The sequence below is a fragment of the Capsicum annuum genome, chromosome 1, assembly GCF_002878395.1.
Source record: "Capsicum annuum cultivar UCD-10X-F1 chromosome 1, UCD10Xv1.1, whole genome shotgun sequence".
NCBI lineage: Eukaryota > Viridiplantae > Streptophyta > Magnoliopsida > Solanales > Solanaceae > Capsicum > Capsicum annuum.
Genome location: NC_061111.1, coordinates 42,469,853 through 42,492,917, shown reverse-complemented (window position 1 = coordinate 42,492,917; position 23,065 = coordinate 42,469,853). Strand labels below are relative to the sequence as shown.

Genomic DNA, 23,065 nt, shown 5'->3' with positions numbered 1-23,065 from the left:
TTGATTATTTCCAAATTTAATGATATTATATTACTTGTATACTTCCTCCCTTCATTTTAAAGATTAGTTTGACTAATCTTTATAGCTAAACTGAATTAAATATTTTAAGTGTCATTGCAACAAAAGATCCGTTGGTTTGTTTCCCTAATTCTTTAGCGGTGAGCAATCTTGATTTCATCAAGGGGTTCATACCAACTTTAGTGTCCTGACATTATCTTTCAACCTCCATGGAGTTTTGGTATTCTTAGTTAGCCAGTTAATTAGAAGTAGAGAGCTACATTCAATTTTCAACTTCTAGATCTCTTTCTTAATGCACCACATGATTCCAGTCTTCACGGTCAGAAGTCTCAGCAAAGCTTCTAGTCTCAATGCCAAGAGGCATATTACATAAGCCACTATGATCATGCCATTCGTATTTCTAATAATTTCTCAACCCCTCACTTGTCCCTAAATTACCTTTGAAGCATCCATTATTTGAATTTATGTTAGTCCATCCAGTGGGAGGTAGACTCTGATCCGTTTGACTTGGATGACATTTATCGCCAGATTAATTAGTGTTGTCCATAAGCCGAGGAGATGATTCCATTTCATAAATGTTGAATGATGGAATTGTTATTGAATAATGAAATTAACTTGTTATTTTTTGGCTAATATTCATGAAAATGATTCTATTAGATGGCATTCCGACATATTCGTCAAATCGTTCTTGAAGAAATTCCACTTTCCTCTTTTCATTTTCTTTCTTATGTGCGTTTTGTCTTTTCAGTTTGCTTTGTTTTTGTTTCTTGGTTTTTTCTGATTTCTTTTATTGGGCTTCGATCTGCCTGCACACATTTTTACCAATAAAATTAGGATAAACACCATAAATTTCGATACTTTCAAGTTTAGTTATAGAAAATTTTACTATTTCGCATAATTACAAAAAAATTTAACTTTAAATCTGTCGAGATACATAATTAGCTTCCGATACATCCAACAGAGATACATAATTAATTGAAATTTTTATAATTACTTTGTAAAAATAGAATTTGTGGAAATATGATAATTTAAGATACATATTTGTATTACTTTTCCATAACATTAGCCATTTGGCCTCTTCGATTTAAAATAAAAAAAAAAAAGGTAGGAAGGAGGACCAATATGAAAACAAGGAAGAAACCAAGGCCTTATGGTTATATCTAGTACTAATAATTAAAGCATATTTTTTTTGGTTTTCCATCCGGTGTCCGTATTGGAGCCCCAACTAATTCGGATCACGTGTTGCAGGGCCCATTAAGGAGGCGACGCTCCCAACAGAGTTTTCTTCATACCCAGGGTCGAACCCTCGACCTTTGGTTAAGGGTGGAGTAGCCTTATCCACTGCACCACAACCCATGTTGGTGCCTAATAAAATATTTTTGGTTGGAACAATGACGGAAAAGTCATTTTGTTTAAAGTTTCCTTAAATATTTAGTAATTTTAAACTTTTAATTTATACTACTAGTTTTGAAAATTTTCAAATAAGGATACTAATTCAGTCACTTAATTTAAATAATCAAAAAATCTAAAATGTCATATTTTAGAATAAATTATCAGCCACTCAAATGTAAATTCTCAAGAAACATGTTTGGATGTAGTACAAGTGAAGAAAATATAAATACTTCTTTTTCAAAAAAAAAAAAAACAATATAAATACTCACTCCGTCTTTTTTTTAGCTGTCAAGTTTTCTAAATATAATTGTTCCTAAATACTTGTCAATTTAAAAGATTAAGAGATGATTAATTTTTTTTTCCAACTTTGTTCTTAAAATTAATTATTCAAGGGCAATAGATAAAGATTAAAGAATTGATATGGAATATATTTGTCAAATTACAATCATAATTAATTTTTTAAGGATAGTATAAAGTTTTATCATGATGACTAAAAAGTTAGGTAAATGTATTTTCGCCTTCAACTATTGTGACGACTCACCAATCTAATACTCAAACAAACACTAGCAACGGATACCCGAGCTTAAGTGGATTTCCCCTCCTAGGGGTTTCTATAAACTCAACACGGATGGCTCCAACTTGGGAAATTCAAAAAAAGGAGGTATAAGGGGAGTCATTAGAAACTCTAACGGGGACTGGGTTATGGGGTTTTTTCAAAGTTTCACGTGCACTACCAATAATTTTATGGAGCTTAGGGCATTTAGATTAGGTCTTAAGCTGGTTTTGGAGCACAGCCTATGCCCCATTCAAATTAACATTGATTCTATGGAGATCATACAAATACTTACTAAACTAAAGGGTACCTACTCTATAACCCTATTATTGATGAATGTAGGTTGCTCATTGCAAGACTAGGAGGCCCACCTGTTCACCACAATTACGGGGAACAGAACAAGATAGTCAATGTCCTAGCAAAGGACGGAGCCAAGCGGGATGTTTTTGAATCAAGTCACACATTTGGAACTCCTCCATCATTTGTAGTCCAAACAGTTTAGGCAGATATGGAAGGAACAGGTGTTCCTACAAATATTTCCCCCTGAACTTTATTAGACATCGCTCTTCAATTTCTGTATTGGAGTCAGACTAAGGCTCTAAACCGTCTTCCTTTTTTGTTTTCTTATATTATTACAGGTCTCGTACAACAACAAAAAAAAAATACCCGAGGACAACCCTTTTTGCTGATCCTGTGGATCCAAGTGGACCAATGATAATATGTGTTTACTTTTAGGACCAAAAAAAAAATAGAAGATTTACATTTTGAATTGTTGTTATATTGTTTTATAATGTGTTGATGTAAATATTTTTAATTTCCTCGTGTAACTAATGGGTAGACCAACCAATCTATACCCTACAAAACACTAGAAAGGCTCTGCGAGGACAACGCCACAATGACCCCCCTTTTTCATCACGATCTACTCTTTACTGATCCAACTGGACCAATGGTGAATGACACACTTGTTTATTTGGTGTTACATATTACTCAATAATGTGTTATCATTTTCTTTCATTATATAATGTCGTACATTAAAAAAATTTAAAAATAAACTTACAATAAAAAAATAAGGTATAAGGTAAAGTGGTCATAAAAAAAGGGATAATAAAACATAAAATAGGGTTATATAATAAAACTTTACTCATCGATATGACTCTAAACTTATTTTGAAATTTCACTTGAACCCTTTAACTCAGACTTGTACCTATCAAACCCCTAACCTACCCAAAATTTAAATTATTTGAACATTTTTTAATCAATCAACTAAAGGTATGAAACGAATTCAACACACTTGCGATGACATGGCAAACTAATGAATAAAATGATGACATTTAGAATTAAATTCAAAAATAGTTAAAAAGTATTTCTTAACTAGTTAAATTATAAGTAAAAAATAATTATAACTTTTTTTTAAAAAAAAAAAAAGCACCCAAACATCCCCCCCCCCTGCCCCACCTATTCATAATTTGCATTTTTGACCAAATCATCTTCATCTTCATGACGTATTAAATTCAATCATGCATGCTGGTTGTTTTAACGCCCCCCACCCCCTCCCTTCATCTCCATTTTTGTTGTAACCCGTCATTCGCCGTAACCCGTCATTCATCATAGGACTCAAAAAACCTTCGGCGTAACTCAATTTTTTCTAGTAAATTCTTCCTCTTATACAATGACAAATAAGATAAGAAGATAACTCAAAATGGATGGAGGAAAATAAAATAGTTTGTTGCATTATGAAAATACCATTTTAATTTTTATTTTTGAATCAAATTTACAATTTTGTTGATTTGTAAAAAAAAATTACATTTTTTCGATAAGTTTCTATTTTTTTTGGCAAAGTCCCATTTTTTTATATTTACATCTAAATTTTTTGACAAACTTATTGGATTTACATTTTAATTAGAGTGGCGATGTTTATTTGGAGGTAGTCGAAAATAGAGATGAAAGAATGATGGAAAAGAATTAAGAATAAAATCGAACAAAAAACAAAAAAAATCAAAATTGAATTCAAACATAAATTCAAAACTAAGAAGAGTAAGAAGAATTAAGTTTTCTTTAAAAAAAAAAAGAGTAAGAAGACACCGGGAAGAAGATGAAGGAGGGCGAGGGGGAGTAGGTGTGGGGGTAGAGATATTTAGGTTTAGTTTTTTTTTTTTTTTGAAAAAAGAAAAAATTATTTCGCTTATAATATTTTGGGGTCATCAATGCCATTTGTCATCTTTTGATTTGTGATTTGATAAAAAAAAGATCTAGGTGAATCAAATTTTAGGATGAATTAGGGATCTGATAGGTACAAGTCAGAGTTGAAGGGTTCAAAGTGAAATTTCAAAATAAGTTTAGAATTCTATCGATAACTTAAGCCTAATAATAAAGGCAAAATGAGAAAAAAAAAAAATAACATGTAATCACACTAAATCAATTATTATATGTAATGCATGGATGGGTTGTATTGTCTTCAACATGAAAGCGTAAGAACTAAACGAGATTCCCTTCTTTGTTTGTTTGATTCGAAAAAAATGTAAGAAACATGGTAGGATTATTTTTAAAAAGTAAGATAGGGAATAAAATATAAAATAAGATTATTAGTTAAACATAATGAGATTTTATTTTATTTTATTTTTTTTAAAAAAAGATAAAGTAACAATGCATCACTAATTGGTAAACAAATTGAGACTTTTCATTGGTGCAACCATTTATTAACACAATAAACTACGACAGTAACAACCTTCCCAAACAAGTGGATTTACTTTAATCTAGCCTCATAATTGCACTAAGTCCACCATCGACAGCTAAATTTTGACCACTAATATAAGCCGATTCCTCCGACGCCAAGAATAGCGCGGCTTCCGCTATATGCTTCGTGGTTAGGCTAACACCTTTCAAGTTAGCATGTCCACCTACTGAAGTTTCAATGTAAGAGGCTTCAGCCCCATATGATTTACAAACCATCGGCGTGGCGATGCCGAAAGGTGATACACAATTCACTCGAATTCCATTTTTACCCAGCTCACGCGCCGCGGCTTTCACCACGCCAAGGATCCCATGCTTCGACGCAATGTAGGCTAATGGAGCCGCGCCAGCTAGGATCGACTCTACACTTGCGGTGCATATAATTGAGCCGCGGATGTTTTTAGCTACCATGACTCTAGCCGCGTGCTTCACGGCTAATGCGGCTCCACGCGTGTTAACAGCTATTGTCAAGTCAAATTCCTTCACATCCATATCGAGTAGGCTTCCGAATGTGCCGAGCATGCCAGCGTTACTGAACATGATGTCGAGGGTGCCGTATTTTTCGACAGCATAGGCGACAGTTTCCTCGACTTGTTTCTCGTCAGTTACGTCGCAGTGTCGGTAGCAAGCTTTGTCTGTTCCAATGGAGGACACGACTTGGAGACCAAGTTCATCTTGAATGTCAGCAATGATCACGTGGGCCCCATGTTCAACGAACAGTCTTGCAGATGCTTCACCAATGCCACTTGCAGCACCTGTTATTATAGCAATTTTCCCCTCTAACCTGGTGCCACAGAAAAAAAAAATCATATCAATAATTAGATGTACAAGCTAAGGTTTAATAGACCTTGTATAAAATGCAAGATTATTTTCTCATGCATTTTTTTGGAGGTATTAGTTAGTCCAACGATTATTTACAGTATTGTGATGAAATAAGTTATCATATACATGTTGACAATAAATTTTAAAATATCTCAAAATAACTAATCTTGAAGTAACTTATTTCCAACCAAACGACCTCTAAGTACTATAACGTGAAGAATCTAAATCGATTGGGCAAGAGTATCTGACCCTCTAACCTTTTGCCACAAATTTTTATTTTTAAGTGCATATATATAAAAAAGAAAATGGAATACATGTGTACACTAGAGACGTCTTGCTGGTGATGAAAAGAAATTGAAATTGAATATAGGAATTACCTGAGCTTATTTGCCATTGGAAGACAAGCAATTTTATTGCCGCGACGCCGCCGGTGACTTGATTTTTTGGGGTTTCTTCTAATTTTCTGACCAAACAATTGTGTTGGATCTACAAATATATATATATAATAGACTACAATGCCTGGCCCTTTTTTTATCATTTAAAAAAAATAAAAAATTTGAGTCTATGAAGTACTAGAGTCTAATTTAGAGCATACTTAGCAGGTTTACTTTTGTAAAATAGGTATTAATACATACTTTATTAAAGGGGTGTTAAGTCAATATGGAGAGAGTACTAAGTATTTTTCTTCTGTAACCCCTTATAGAAAGTATTAACTAAAAAGATAATTTGGTTAAATTTATTTTATTTATTATTGAATTTTAATTTAATAATACTTTCTTTCTCATGGTCTAATCACTCTTCACATATACTCCTTAAGTACCGGTAAAGGTAAAAGAAACTAATGATAAATAGATAAATAGCTACTCATGAGTTTAGATTTCTTTCTCTTTATTTAACTTGAGATAAATAGCTACTCATGCGTTTAGATTTCTCTCTTTATTTAACTTGACTCAAGATTAAAGAAAATAAAGAAATTTTTTAATCTTATCATAGTAAATTGAAAAAAAGAAAATAAAGAAATTTTTTAATCTTGTACTATTAAATTAAAGAAAAGATATTGTATTTAAAGAATTACCAAATTAGAAAACAATCATTCATTTTTAAAAAATATATTTTAATTTATATGATACACTTTTCTTTTTAGTTTGTCCCAACAATAATAACTTATTTCATTCTTATATGATAAGTTATAGCCGTTCAAATATTATTACTTATTTTAGACCATACATCTTTTTATGCATTAATTCAAACTACATCACATGAATAAAACAGGAGTAATAGTTTCAGTTAACTGTACCTTGAGCTACGCAAAAAAAAAAAAAAAAAACATGGGAAGAGAGCGGCAATAATACAGGGATCCACATATAATTGTTGGCAAATCTGAGACACTCAAAACTTAAAAAGGCATGAAATACGCACTAGCTTTAGACAAATTATCAGTAACAGTATTTTTTTCAAATAAAATAGGAACTATTGTTTGCTTCAACCACAAGTTCACATCCATGATCTTATAAATTATAGTGGGAGTGGTATTTTTTAAAGCTACAGTAAGTCTAATAGTCAAACTTATGCTGGATGTAGTTATGGACATTTAATAGGCAAAGTACGCACATGGATTACTTAATTAAAGTTTGGCAGGCTATAATTATATCAAAATCTAATTGATTTTAATAATAATAATAATAATAATAAAGTATTTCATTCGTTCCCAAATAAGTGATCGATTAGCTTGGACACACCCCTTAAAAAGAACTACACAATATATTTTTTACTAATTTATACTTAATAAATACCTTGAAATAGATGCAACTTTTTATTAGTTTCTTAGATTATAAGACCCAATAATAAATCCATTTAGGTTGTTGAAATTGTGTAAAGACGTAATTCACGTTATTAGTCATGCCTAGCCTCTCAATTATCCATAAATATGCAATGTGTTGTTATTAATGATCATATTTTAAAACAGAGGCAGAGATAAGGATTTTTTATTAGGCGGTTCAAAATCTGAAGAAAAATTCATTGATGGGGGTTCAACATCTAAAATATATAAATAAAAATTATTTTAACCATGTATTAATAATATAAGTTTTTATCGAAGGGGGTTCGTCTAAACTCCTCTTTAATAGGCTAGCTCCGCCTCTGTTTTAAAAAGCTTTTTGGATGCGGAGCTTAGTGAAAATACATAGGAGATGATTTGTAGAGGCGAAAGTATCATGAGGTGGGGTGTAAGCTTCATCAGTATGGACGAACGTTATTTTAAGTGTTGGAGGAGTTTTTATTATGAAGAATAAGCCCAAAACCTTTCGCCTAATTAAAACTAAAATTATGGACTAAGTCTTTTAAATTAATACTCATTACTAAAGAAACACGAAATTTAATTTGCTATTAAGTTAAAATTAAAATATTATTGAATCTCAGTCCTAACTTTTATTCTTTATCTTTGTCTTTTACCAAATTAAGAAAAAATGATTGATATGAAATTTGCAAATAAAAATACATCATTGTTTATCAGGTGCTTTGATATATACTTCTAATTGTAAATTTCTTTTCCACTTTTTCTTTATATTAATTTATAAATTTTTAACTTGTGTGCTCAAGTCAATTATTAATATGTAATTTAAGTTTATTTCTGATTTTGTGGTGCATATAAGTTAACTAGATTGAGTAGATTGTGCCAAACTGTCAGTACGGATTCAATGTATGGTCCTTAGAGGTGTGTATTGGTAGGTTTGGTTCGATTTTATATATTATCGATTCGATTTATTGATTTTTGATTTTCAATTTTTAAATGTACTAAACCAATAACCAAACCAATAAGATATTTTTTATCGGTTTTTGATTTATCGGCTTTCGATTTATCGATTTTTAGTCCTTAACGGTTCGGTTTTCGATTTAACTGATAAGAAAATACTCATAAAATAAAAATAGTAGTAACTAACATGAAAAAAAATGAATTTTAGTTACAACCAAAAATCCTAAATGATGTGTTTTAATTTACAAGAATCTTCAAGTTTAGACTAAATGTTGTTAGAAGAAATTAAGAGTTTGTATAATTGAAATAACAAGTGTTTTAAATTTGTAGAAATTAAAGAGGAATTAAGAGAAATATATAATAAGTCATATATATATATACACACACATTCTTATTGGGTTATCGGTTTACCCAATAACCCAATAAGAAGAAATCAAATCGAACCAATAACTCAATAATTTTTTTCTATAAAATCATTAAAAAACCGTTAACCCAATAACAATAAACCAATAACATTTTTATCGGTTCGGTTTATCGGTCGGTTTGATTTTTGCACACCTCTAATGTTACTTAATTTTAATTTATGTGACACAGATGAAAGTTGAAAAGTCAATCAAATTTTTAAATAATTTTTAGATATTTTAATAGAGTATTTTTACATAATTTTCAGATACTGTATGTTACTTTTTTTGTTTCAACTTGTGTGACATTGATAAAATATTTGAGAACGTCAATCAAACTTATTATATAATTACTATATATTTTAAGCTGTTAATATTATGTTTTATGCAACTTTCTATATAAATTCTCAATTTATATGACATTGATAGAATTTGAAAAGTCAAATCACCTTTTATACCTTCAAATATTTTAATTTATTAATTATTGTGATTTATATTACTTTTCACGATATTCTTTAATTATTTAATTTGCTCTATCTCAATTTATGTTGCACCGATAGAATTTTGAGTCAACCAAATTTTTTTATGTGTCTTGAAACAATTTAAATTGTTAATAATTATAATTTATAAACTTTTTTTCACAATCTTTTAAAAAACATATATATAACATATTAAAAAGAAAAAGAAAATAATTATAATAAATCTAAAAATATAAAATTACAAAAACACTCTCAATCAAAAGCAGACGATCGAAAATAGATATGAAAACCTCCAGCTGTCTGCCCACTCTCGCTCAAATATTGTGGACAGAGGCATTAGGGTTTAGGGACCCAAAAAAACGTGTTTTAAATAGTTGCTCCATTTCTATTATGATTGACTGATTGATTGTGGCTTGTGGGTGGAAAAGAAGCTCACAACTTTTTTCATTTCTCAATATGACTCTGGCCTGTGTGTCGTAGCTGATAATTTTATTTTTTTACAAAGAAAAAAAAGTCCGGGTAGGGAAAGAAAAAAAAAGGTTATAAGGTGACGAACGCAATTAATTAAGCTATTAAGTTTTTTTCTTAGTTGACAATCTTTCTATTTATTTTATCTTATTTATATTCTTAATTTCAATTTGATTGATCTGTTTTTTATTTAGTCACTTTTTTGTTTCATGTGCAGCTTTCGCGAAGGAAACAAAGTTGCAGACAAATTAGCGGCGTACAGTGATATTCACAAAAGAAAAAGCTCATATATATTCACTGCTTTTGTGAATCTTCCAAAGGAATGCAGGGGTCTAGCAAGATTAGATAAATTAAAAATGGTGTCATTTAGAGTCAGACAATTGAAATATAATATAGGAAAATTGGTTTTGATCCTCCTTAGTAGTTTCATTTGTATTAGGAAATTTTGTAATGTTGGCTATGTAACAAAGACGTTGGCCTGTCGACCTCTCAAAGTAGATGAGCAGGACTCCAAGCCTACTCAACAGTGTACATTTCTTCGTACATGAAAAGTACCACGAATTTTTTATTTTTTTTAAAAAGAACACACACAAAAAAATTCAATATACAAATAAAAAAAGTTTAATAAAAATGTTTTACCGTGCATTTAGCTCAATTATAAAACATCATATTAGTAAAGAAAGGAGAAGAAGAAACATGCTTCGGAGTTTCTTTCTTTCTTTCTTTATTTTAAATTTGAAATTAAAATTAATTCAAATGGTATATATGATGGTAGGACTCGGGACTCAGGACTCCGGACCATAAAAAAAGAGAAGAAAAACAGTGTGATTGACATTTGACAATAAGAACATGTATGATTCAACCAACGTTCTTAATACTCTTGCAAGGACCAAATTGTTCCCCATGAGGATGACAAAAATCAAAAACTTTTCATTCTTTCTTATATAGAATGTAATAATTTTATTTTTTTATGACATGCACGAGAAAATATTACTTAGTAATGAGTGGAGTGGAGTGGAGTAGAACATGTTTTGAGAGTTTTTGATTCGAAATTGAAATCGATGTGCTAATCAGGAACATATGGAAAAAAAAGAAGGAAGACGAGAAAATCTGTATGATTGGCAATAGGTTGAATAGTAATACTAGTCCTTAAATTATTATGTTATTTTAGTTTTTGTCTTTTTATTATAGACTGAACATATTAAATATTCAATTAATTGATACCTATAGTATTCGTCCTTCAGACTAACGAATAAACGAAAGTTAAAAAAAAATCTAATATCATTATTATTTAAAAAATGAAGGTTCCCTCACATGACCTCCACCTCCAAAAAAAAGTCCATGAAAATTAAAGTAGTTCACCTTCCGCTGTTGACTTCCTAAGAAGCTACCAAAAATCGTATAAAAATATTTAGCAATAGAAACTATCTTTTTCATGTTAGATAGGAATGCTGAGACGGAGATGTTCCTAATAGCATCAAAAAGATTTATGGCTTAATAGGTTGGGGCGGGTAATTTAATAGATTGGTCGGATAAATTTAGTTGGATGTGAGTTTGATTATAAAATAATATGATTTAAATTAATTTAATCTGTAATCAATAAAAAATTGACACATAATAAATAAAATTTTTAATTTTAAAAAAGAATCGTTAGTTGTAAGGATATATTTAATCCATAAAGGTAGATGGAGGAATATTTTTGATCAATAAATAAACGAAAAATATTTTTAAACCAGTTTTAATACTTGAAGTGATAAAATTCTGAATTCTCTATTATTCAACTTAACTTATCTCTCTAACATACACTTTATAACGTTCAGCTTAATGTTTTCACCTCAACTGACCGGCGGACTCTGACGCCGCTAACGGCGTAGACGAGCCGGAAGTAGATAAGATCTACCTCTCTCTCTCCCTCTCTTTCTCTCTCTCCCCTCAGATTGCTCTCCCCAGTTCCTCGTTATCATCTTCCCCACCCTTTCTATTTCTTTTCCAATCGTGACTATCGCCGGTGGGTTTAGGTTTCCCGCCGGCTCGACTCGGGTAACGGGGAGATATCCATAAGCGGCCAAACAGGTAGATCAGATGAGTTGGTTTGACGTCCTTCGACATCCAGATCCCGACAAGTCCCTGAAGATGCTCCGGCGAAACTCCGGTGACACTCCGTCGATGTAACCAGCGGCCCCATTCCAATCGACCTTCTTCTGGAAACTAATTTTCAACATCAAAATTGATGGACCAGCAGCACACAGGCGTACCGGTGACATCTAAACTTTGATTATTTCATCACTCCATATTTCGGCACTTCATATAGTTTGATTGTTTTATACTATTTTGTTCCCTGTCTCTCTTTTTGCGTTCGTTACTTGCTGCTAGTGAGCATAGTTGTGACTGCCTTCTTTGCTTAGTGAAGGATATTGTTTGTATTGTCTTTACCTGCTTTGACCTTTTCTTGATTATTTCATATACTGTACGTGTGCCTTCTATTTCCCGCTGTTACTTTATTACTGTTATTGTGGGCATTTTCCTGGACTTGTGGTTGTGGGCATTGATGGTAGGATAGGGTCATGTCCGAGGGGGTTGGGGCAGGGGGTTGTGCTAGGGGTGGGGGAGGAGGAAAGGGTGAGTGGGGGAGTGGTGGATAGATCTGGCGTTAGAAGAGGTAGAGGAAGACGTGGTGCTAGAGTGGATAGGCTGCGGGTTGGGTCTTGGAATATAGGTACTCTTCAGGGTAAGTCTATTGAGCTGGTGAAGATTCTTAAAAAGAGGAGGATCAATATTGCGTGTAGCTTTGGTACTCTGGTAGCGTGAGGTGTAGGAATGAAGTTGGCATCTTAGTAGATGAGGATCTTAGAGGGCAGGTAGTAGAGGCTAAGAGGATCAGCGATAGGTTGATGACTATTAAGTTGGTCATTAAGGGGTCTACCCTGAACGTGCGTAGTGTTTACGTGCCTCAGGTGGGCTTGGATAAGAATGAGAAGACGCAGTTTTGGGAGGCTTTGGATGAGGTGGTGAGAGGAATGCCTAGTTCCAAGAAGATTGTTGTAGCAGGGAATTTCAGTGGCCACATAGAGGTGTTATCGAGAGGCTTTGGCGATGTGCATTATGGTTTTGATTTTGGGGAGAGAAATGAAGAGAGAGCTGCTCTGTTGGACTTTGCGAGGTCCTTTGGGTTGGTAGTGGTGAATTCGAGCTTCCTGAAGAAGGACGATCATCTGATCACCTTTCGAAGCATGATAGCCAAGACCCAAATTAACTTTTTGCTGCTTAGGAAAGGGGATAAGGTATTGTGTAAGGACTGTAAAGTCATCTCAAGTGAGAATCTTTCGACCTAGCATAGGCTCTTGGTGATGGACTTAGGTATTAAGAAAGACAAGAAGAGAAGGGCTGAGGAGGGTAGACCAAGAATTAAGTGGGGCGGTTTAACGCCAGCGAATGCGCGGGAGATTGGGGAGAAGGTGGAGGGTATGAGGGGTGGGAGTGTGAAGGGGATGTGGATGGTATGTGGGATACGGTGGCTAGGTGCATCAAGGAGACTGCTAGTGAGGTATTGGGTATGTCCAGGGGCCTGGCTGGTCATTAGCAGGGGGATTGGTGGTGGAATGAAGAAGTTAAGAAGAAAGTGGAGACTAAGAAGGAGACGTATGCTAAGTTGGGTGAGAGTAAGGATGAAGATGAGAAGCGGGCTAATAGGGAGGAATACAAGATAGCTAGGAAAGAGGCTAAGTTGGCATTTATGACGGCTAAGACGGTAGCGTTCGAGAGATTGTATGCGGGGTTAGAAGGGAAAGAAGGGGAAAAGAGGTTGTTTAGGCTTGCAAAGGCTAGGGAGAGGAATGGTCATGACCTCGACCAGGTAAAGTGTATTAAGGGGGAGGATGGTAGAATGTTGGTGAAGGATGATCACATTAAGAAGAGATGTCAGTCGTACTTTGATAGGTTATTGAATGACGAAGGGGATAGAGATATTGTGTTAGGGGAGCTGGAGCACTCAGAAGACTGTCGTGATTTCAGTTATTGTAGACGTTTTAAGGTAGAAGAGGTTAAAGAAGTTGTTTGCAGGATGCGTAGGGGTAGGGCGACGGGGCCTCATGAGATTCCTGTGGACTTTTGGAAGTTTTCTGATGAAGCGGGCTTAAGGTGGTTGACTAAATTATTTAACGACATTTTCAAATCGGCAAAAATGCCCGAGGCTTGGAGATGGAGTATAATAATCCCTCTTTATAAGAACAAGGGTGACATTTAGAGCTGCAATAACTATAGGGGTATTAAGTTATTGAGCCATACTATGAAGATTTGGGAGAGAGTGGTTGAGTTGAGATTGAGAAGGATGGTGTCTATCTCGGAGAACCAGTTTGGATTTATGCCCGGGCGCTCGACGACGGAGGCGATTCACCTGGTGTGGAGACTATTGGAGCAGTATAAGGAAAGAAAGAAGGATCTGCACATGGTGTTTATCGACTTAGAGAGGGAGTACGACAAAGTCCCTTGGGAAGTTCTTTGGAGATGCTTTGTAACACCCTGTATTCAAGTACGTGTATTGACGTATTCAAGTACGTTTATTGGTTTTATTTATATGGAATTAATTTTTTTATTTATACCGGAATTTTCCCGTCGATGGTTCCATGCGAAGGTTATTGAATAAGATTTCTAATGATATAAAGATTTCCAAAAACGGATAAGTTTCGGATATAATCGAGCACGTTCGAAACTATAAAACAGTGGTCGGGATATTTGGGAATAGTAAATGTGCAGGAAAATTTCCTGCACACAAACTACTGAGGCCAGCTGAATTTTTAGGTCAACTTCGAACAATTATAACTCCCTTAATATAATGAACTGGGAGAGCTGCGACCTATGAAAAGAAAGATCTTTGAGTCTTCTTTCCAATGCAATTGATTTCATCCAAATCCAACGTCTAAGTAAGGAGTTATACTCATTTTATTTCAGCCTATCAAAATAGATTTTTAGGCTCAACTTTAAACGGCCATAACTCCTTGTACAGGATGAACTGGGTGGCCTACTTTATATGAAATGAAATCCCTTTGAATTATCCTTCCAACGATACCAATTTCACCCAAATCCGATATCGGAGCAAAAAGTTATGGTCGATCTACTTTAGCTTATCAAAACAGTCCATCAAAGGACAGATTTGACATTATATAAATTTTAAAGGCATTTTGGTCATTTTCTATTATATTATGGACGGGAATATGTGTATATATACATGTATATGAGTTCAAAAACTCATTTTCATCATCAATCATTGAGGAAGAACAAACCCTAGCCAAATTTGACCTTTAAATTACTTTTGATTCAACCGTAGAAATTCCAAAGTAATCCGATAACTGCGTTAGTCATCTCGAGAGCTTCGAACGGCACCTATCATTTGTGCAAACAGGATTACATAATCAAGAGGTGAATTCTAAGGTATGAATATTGTTTGCCTTTGTTTTTTTCCATATGTATATGTGTGATAGAGGATTATATGTATTGGTTGTTATTGAAAGGTGATGGAACTAGGGTTATGGACTATTTTGCATGGTTTGGTTGTATTGAATTGTGGAAGGTGGATATAGTAATTGAGTTATGGAAGGTGGATATGGTAATTGAGTTATGGAAGGTGGATATGGTGATATACTATTGAATTGATGATTATTTATGTCTATGGATCAATTTGGTTTAATAGATTGGTTGGAAGAATAAATGAATTCAAACTTGATATTGGAGGATGTTGTATGAATATGCATGACATGTGAATGTAATTGGAGTATAAGAGGGTTAAAATGACACCCTTTATGGTGTAATTAAGTCTTACTACTTAACCACTAGTTTGGTGAATTCAAATAAGTCTTACTACTTAACCACTAGTATTTGGTTGCTAATACTAGATTGCTATATATATTCATTGTAGATAAGTAATCCGAAAAGACGGGAAGTCCATTTGGGACTAGTATTGAAGGTTGACAGTCAGGTATGTAAAACATACTCTATACCATATCTTTGGCATGAAAGTGAACAATAGTTCTATTAAGAAAGTTTCCAAAGTTATTCAGTAACATGTGATCCATAATGGTTTTGTATGATGTCCTACATTACCAATGAACTTGTTTCCACCCTACAAGATGTCAAGACATTCTAATACTTACTTGTTTTTCAAATCTTACATGTTTATTACACTAATGAATGTCAGAAGGTATCCGGTTACTCAAACAAGATCCATGTGCTATTAATGACTCCAAAACGTTTCATTAATATACCAATAAGTTCCTACTTCATTGTTATGACATTGATGACTCCAAAACACTTCATTGGTGTGCCAATGAATTCTTACTTCATTGTTATTTCAATGATGGTCTATTTATATATCTCTTATTGATGTATCATTGTTTCAAAGTATCAAAAATGCGGTGGCGACCGAAATAACAATCTTAAAGATTAATTGAACTAAGTGATGGAATTTCTCTCTTATCGGGTGGTATCATGGGTCGATCCTTATTTATGTGTTTATGGGTGGTATCCTAGGGGCATAAGCCTATCATGGTTCGATCCCAGTTGATATGTACTGGAGGCAGCCTAAAGGTCACAGTACAGTACATTAATGATTACAAAGATGATAAGAACGAAGGTAAAGTGATTGAATAAATACAATGTACAATTTTTCACAAGTTCTAGTAAGTCTGGTCCACTCCTATTACGATTTATTCACTTGTTTCTGATTTTTATTAAGCTCCTATATCATATGTGATTATCTACAGCTTTACATACTCAGTACATATTTCGTACTGACGTCCCCCACAGAGGACCTGCATTTCATGCTGCAGGCACAGGTACCTCAGCTCATACACCGCATAAGTAGAAGCCAGGATATCCAGCTGTTTTTGGTGAGCTCCAGTTTGCTTCGGGGCTTCCCGTGTCATATATAATCACTTTTGGTATTGTATAGCAGTTAGTTATATGGAGGGGTGTGTCCCGACCTTAGTTAAACTCTGTGTATTGTCTAGAGGCTTTGTATACCTAATGTACAGTCAAGGTGGTGTTTTGTTAATAAACGTGATGGCTCCAACGGCCAAGTATTGTATATACATATATATGTGTGCTCGAGATTATAAGGTGATTATTTCCTTTTATATGCGACATGATGGTATGCATGAAAAGTATAAGGTTATGAGTTGGTTCTCCCTGGCCTCTTCGGTTATGGGTGCCAGTCCACCCCAATAAGATTTGTGGCGTGAAAATAGTGGTATCAGAGAAGTTCATCCTAGTGAGTCTACAAAGTCGTGTCTACGTAGAGTCTTGTTTATCGGTGTGTCATGCACCGCATCTATAAACAGGAGGCTATGGACATTTAGAAATTGTTTCTTTTTCTTCATCTCTTAGATCGTGCGATAGAGCCTATATTGAATATGAAGTCATAGTTGACCACTGAATCCGTTTGTTTCTCTTATTATAGTAATGATGCCGGTTACCAGAAGCACGAATACCGGTAAATAAGTAGATGTGGCTGCCGGAGAAGGGACTAGTAAGTCACCCACTATACCAGCTAATCAAAGTGAGGCTCCAGCTGAGCATGCATCAGAAACTTCTTCCACTCCGAAAGAAATAAGGGGGAGGAGAACTATATCTCCAGAGCCACCTATTAATGCTGCTGATCAAGATCTTAGAAATGCAGTGCAACTTTTGACTCGTATAGTTGCTGGTCAAGCTCAACGGCAAGCCATTCCTACCATGGGTCCTAGTGGTATAGATAGGGCGGCTAGCCTTCAAACACAGGATTTTCTTAAGATGGATCCTCCCACTTTTACTGGATTAGATCTTAACGAGGACCCACAGGACTTTATTGATCAAATTCAAAGGGCCTTAGATGTTATGCATGTAACGGGTAGAGAGACAGTAGAGTTAGCGGCGTATTGATTCAAAGGAGAGGCTATATATTGGTACGAGGACTGGAAACAATCTAGGAGTATTGATGCACCCCCAGCTACTTGGAAAGAGTTCAAAGAGGCATTTCTCGATCATTATCTTCTATTCAAGATTCTTCAGGCCCGTGCGGATCAGTTTTTAAATCTTCATCAGGAAAATATGGGCATGAGGGAGTACAGTCTCCGATTTAATTCCTTATTGAGATATGCTCCTAATATTGTAGCTACTATGGATGATAGAGTTCATCAATATGTGGATAGGCTGGATCCATATCTGGTTAGAGATTGTACTATTGCCGCTTTGAACAAAGATATGGACATAGCGAGGATCCAAGATTTTGCATAGAAAATAAAAGATCAGAGGCAGAGGAGAAGAACACAAGAATTAGAAGGAAGATATTCCAAGAGGACCAGATCTACAGGGCAGTTCATGGCATCCCAATGAGGGTTCAGACCACAGTTTTCTACTAGACCACCTAGGCCATTATCTTCTTATTCTACAGCTTGTGCCCCACCACAGTTCCAAGGGTCCAGAGGAAATCAATTTGGGCACAGAAGTGAGAGTCAGAGTTTGTAGACAGTGGGGTACCAAGGGCAAGGGAATATGAGCCAATCGAGACCTCCTCGAGAGCCATGCAATAAATATGGAAGGTATCATTTGGGCGCATGTCGGCTGGGGACCAATGTTTGCTTTTGGTGCGGTATGTTGGGGCATATGATGAGAGAATGCCCACGAAGGGTCATAGGGGGTATGGCATGACCTACGGGGTTATTTGTTGCATCATCATCATCGATGACTTATTCAAGAAGGGGAGGAGACTCAGAGTATTTCCCTATCGTGACAGGGTTGCACCAGGGATCTACTCTTAGCCTGTTCTTGTTTGCTTTGGTGATGGATGTGTTGACGTGACGTATTCAAGGAGAGGTGCCTTAGCGTATGCTTTTCGCAGATGATGTAGTTTTGATTGACGAGACGTGGGGATGTATGAATGATAAATTAGAGGTGTGGAGACAGACCCTTTAGTCTAAAGGGTTCAGGTTGAGCAGGAGTAAGATAGAATATTTGGAATGCAAGTTTAATGACTTGAGGAAGGAAGACTAGGTGGTAGTAAAGTTGGATTCCCAAGCGGTGTGTAAGAGGGATAGTTTCAAGTATCTTGGGTCCATGATTCAGTGGAATGGTGAGATTGATGAGGATGTCACCCACCGGATTAGGGCGGGATGGATGAAGTGGAAGCTCGCCTCAGGGGTGTTGTGTGATAGGAAGGTACTGCCTAAGCTTAAAGACAAATTCTACAGGGCGGTAGTCCGTCCGACCATGTTGTATGGAGCGGACTGTTGGCCAGTCAAGAACTCTCATATTTTAAAATTAAAAGTGGTGGAAATGCAGATGTTGCGTTGGATGTGTGGGCTTACTAGGGGTGACAGAGTTCGAAATGAGACTATTCGAAAAAAGGTTGGAGTGGCTTCGGTGGAGGACAAGATGCGAAAAGCCCGTTTGAGATGGTTCGGACATGTGAAGAGGAGGGGCACGAATGCCCCAGTTCGTAGGTACAAGAAGCTTGCTTTGGATTGTTTCAGGAGGGGTAGGGTAGGCCAAAGAAATACTGGAGAGAGGTTATCAGGCGGGACATGGAGCAGTTACAGCTCACTAGTGCCATTTTGGGTCGCTGGGGTAGGGCATTACTTGGTAGGGTATTATTCTTGTTATGACACCTTGTTGCATGCTTTATTATGAGTTTGTTTACTGCTCTTTGATTATTATTCCTTGTGGGTGGTGTAGATATGTACTGTCACCTTGTTCCATGCTTTATTAAGGATTTGTGTATTATACCATGTTTTGAGCCGGAGGTCTATCGGAAACAACCTTTCTACTTCTCCGGAGGTAGTGGTATGGACTGCGTACATCTTACCCCAGACCCCATTATGTGGGAATATACTGGGTTTGTTATTGTTATTGTTTAATACTTGAAAAATATTTTTGACCCTTTTTTATATTTTTAATATTGAAGCTAAGTAAAATGAAATGAAAAAATTAGTTATTAGATTAAGTTCAATAGAATAAACTCCTTATACATATTTTTCTAAAAAAAGGTGGCAAGTCAATATAAGCCAAAAAAATAAAATGGAGAGGATACTATTTTTCTTTGAATTAAGACCCTTAAAGAAAACATTAACAATTTTATTGTTATTTCTCTCAATTTCATATTTTTTCATCACATTAATCACTTTTCACATTTATTTCTTCCTTATTTTTACTTGTCATTAAGAAAACAATGATTTACATGGCCATTCTCTCACACTACCTTCAATTAATTTATGTGAGTATTACGTTTTGGAAAAGATTTGAAGGATGAGTAATTAATATTAAGGGTAAAATATAAAAATAAAATAAATAACTATCTTTTATTGATAGGTTAAAAGTGACAAGTTAAAGCACAAATCTATTTTTGAAATAGAGGATAAGTAAAAGTTTTGAAATAGAGGATAAGTAAAAGTGAATCTCTATTTATTTGGCTTAATTGATTTAACACAAAATTTAAGAATTAAAAAAATTGAATCTAATCTTGTGATGTTAAATTGCCAATATGTATAATAGTACTCCCTCGTTCATCTTTATTTGTCATCGTTCATATGTGACTTAACATACCCCTTAAGGAACAATAAGTGAAGGATAATTTTACTATATTATCTCTATTAATTATAAGTCATCTAAAGGTTGATAAATGAATAAAAATTAATAACAAGAGTAGAACAAACACAAAATTATAAATTACTTTTTGATTTTTCAAACTGGACAAGTAAATTTAGACAACTATTTTAGTATAAAATACAAGTAAAGATAGATGGAAGAAGTATAATGAAATATCCTTTAATTTGTTATTAAAAACGCTAAGTGAAACATTAAAATATCAAATTAGGAAGGGTCATTCTTATTTAAACCGATTAGAAGGGAAAATAATACAAATTAAAAGGGAAAATAATACAAACTAGAATAAATGAATTACAATCATTTAGAACTATTAATTTTATTCATTACGATAATTAAAATGGAGCAAAGGACATTATATTTTTCGGGTAATGAAAGGGGAAATATTAGGAAATTATAAGATAGGAAATCGACTCCTTATTTAATGTATATAATTTAATATAAGGGTCAAATATGCAAAATGTGTTATAAATATATTACGATATATAGTGAATGTCTATTTATGAAAAAATTAGAAACTCCAAGATTAGTTTTCCCTATAAATAAAGGGGATTTCCTCCATTGTAATTGAACCCAAACCTCTCAAAAGAAATAATAATCACTCTCTCTTCTCTCTCTCCATTCTATTCTTGTTGTTCTTATTTTATATTTTATAACACATTATCAACACGAGATTCTACTATCTCAAACAAATACTTAAATACTTTGAAAGTATTGTTAAAGGTATAAGAAAGCAATTGTCCAGGTAAGTTCAATAATCAAACTTTGAATATTGTCTCTAAATAATATACAAAAACTGAGAAAGAATATTATGATCTATTTCCTGGAGGTTATAATCATTATGTAACTTTTTGTTACTACTCTTGGGATTAAGAAAAAACAGTACTCTATGATATTTTATTTGTGGCAAATACTGTGAAACTACAAACTTGAGATCTTGTATCAATTTAATTTAAAACATATGTTAGCTTATTGTTTAATTTGCTCTTCTAGAGTATCCCTCAACTTTAATAGAGTTCATGAGAAACGTACAGTAATCATCAAAAGTAATTATATTACATATATGTGGTTTGCGTTGTAACAATATTTAATCTCCACCAAAAGTGAATTTTCTTTAAAATCATGTTGATTATGTCATTGATTGAGATAAGACAGTGAATTTCATTCCACCATTTAGAGGATAAGACAACGGGTTAAAGTCTCGATGCACCTTGATGATAACATGTTGGGTTTAATGATACAAGAAGCACAAGGGAAACACGAAACAAACACCAAATCAGTCCACAAGTTTGAAGAACCGAGGACCCCTTTGGTGACCACTCTCGGATTCACCATAACAACAATGAAAACACAATAAAAACAAGATATTGAAGGTATAAAATACACCAAAACAGCAACAATATGGCGATATGGACAACAATAAAAAGATACGAACAACACACAGTTTTACTTACAAGAGATAGAAACGGTTACAAGAACACAAACTACTACAAGATTACAATAAAAGTAAAGGGATAGTTAGATAGACTTAATGAAGGTATAATCTTAAGAACCCAAGAGCATATTCCATTCCTGGACCCTTAACACTACACACAACGTTCACCTATCTCTTACGAAGACACAAGGTTAGAATCCACCTCCCAAGCATCACGTTTCCAAGCCATGAGATCAACAAGAGTGATTCCACACTCTCTATGCCTAATTTCGGTTGTGATGCCTCAAGGAGAGAGGACTTGTGTTTATTTGTATTTCAAGACTTAAACATCATGAATAATCTAAGTCTAAAAACCCTACAATGTTCTATTTATACTAGGTTTCAAATAAAATACAAAATGTCCAAAATGCCCTTTTAAGAGCTAGGCTCCCTTCAAGTATATTTAGGGGCTGCCTTGTTGTGTTTCAAGGCTCCTCTTTACACTCCAAGTGTGAGATTAGGGTCGGTTTGGTGTGCTTTAAGTCCTTCACTCACACACTCCAAGCCCCGGGTTCATTAAATTCTCACATGCGTCCATCTTCGTGGTCGTACTTGTATTATCCTCCCCTCCTTAAAAAGGATTCGATCTCGAATCCATGCCTTGTAAAATCAAAGAGAGACAAACAAGCACACTTCCTCATGGCATGAGGGTTAGGATTAGCAAAAATAAACAATAATGGTATGCACTCAAAACACTCAAAATAGCCCACACCAAAAAAAAAAAACGAGGACCCTTTGAGTTCAAGTTTTAGACAACAACAAGTCTCGACATGCCAAGGTGGTCCATATTTGACATATAACCAAGAGTCTTTAATGTTAAACATTATGAATCCATCAACAAATTCACCAAGGACTTGGCTATCATAAGCACACAAAAGAAATGCACCTAAGCCGAGAGTAAATCTTCCCCACCCTAAGATGGCATCGAGATCAAATGGGAAGAGTGGCCATAGACACGGGTCTAAACAACACACCCATTTTCCGTAGTTTTTACCACAACCACACGGCCTAATCTCTACATTGGCATACATATCATCACAAGTAAAGAGAGAGTATAGAAAGGTGGCATTCAATTCTATTTCTACTATGGTGTCCTCGGAAAAGCCACACAAAGTAGAAAAAGAATTAATTTCCAAGACCACACATTCCTTACCCTTAAGAGTACTCTCATCTTCCAAGAAGAGATTTTTATCTTTAAGAGGAATGTTGTCACATCATAGTGGGTTAGCATATAGGCTATAGCTTCCAAGGCAAGCTATACCATCATTTTCACCACTAGGCCTATTAGGAGTGTTTAAACTACCTTCAAACAAGACATTGTACCTAAAGAGTGAATGATCTAACCCG

The 23,065-nt window shown here is 34.5% G+C and overlaps 1 protein-coding gene across 1 annotated transcript; it reads right to left on the bottom strand.

Moving 5' to 3' along the window:
• Positions 1–4,549: 4,549 nt before the first annotated feature.
• On the bottom strand, positions 4,550–6,198 carry LOC107873436 (short-chain dehydrogenase reductase 3b). Its single transcript, XM_016720291.2, has 2 exons — positions 5,893–6,198; positions 4,550–5,477 (listed from the first exon to the last, which is right to left on the bottom strand). The coding sequence occupies exons 1-2, from the start codon at positions 6,051–6,053 to the stop codon at positions 4,712–4,714; spliced, it is 927 nt and encodes a 308-aa protein (XP_016575777.2). The 5' UTR covers positions 6,054–6,198; the 3' UTR covers positions 4,550–4,711.
• Positions 6,199–23,065: the final 16,867 nt, after the last annotated feature.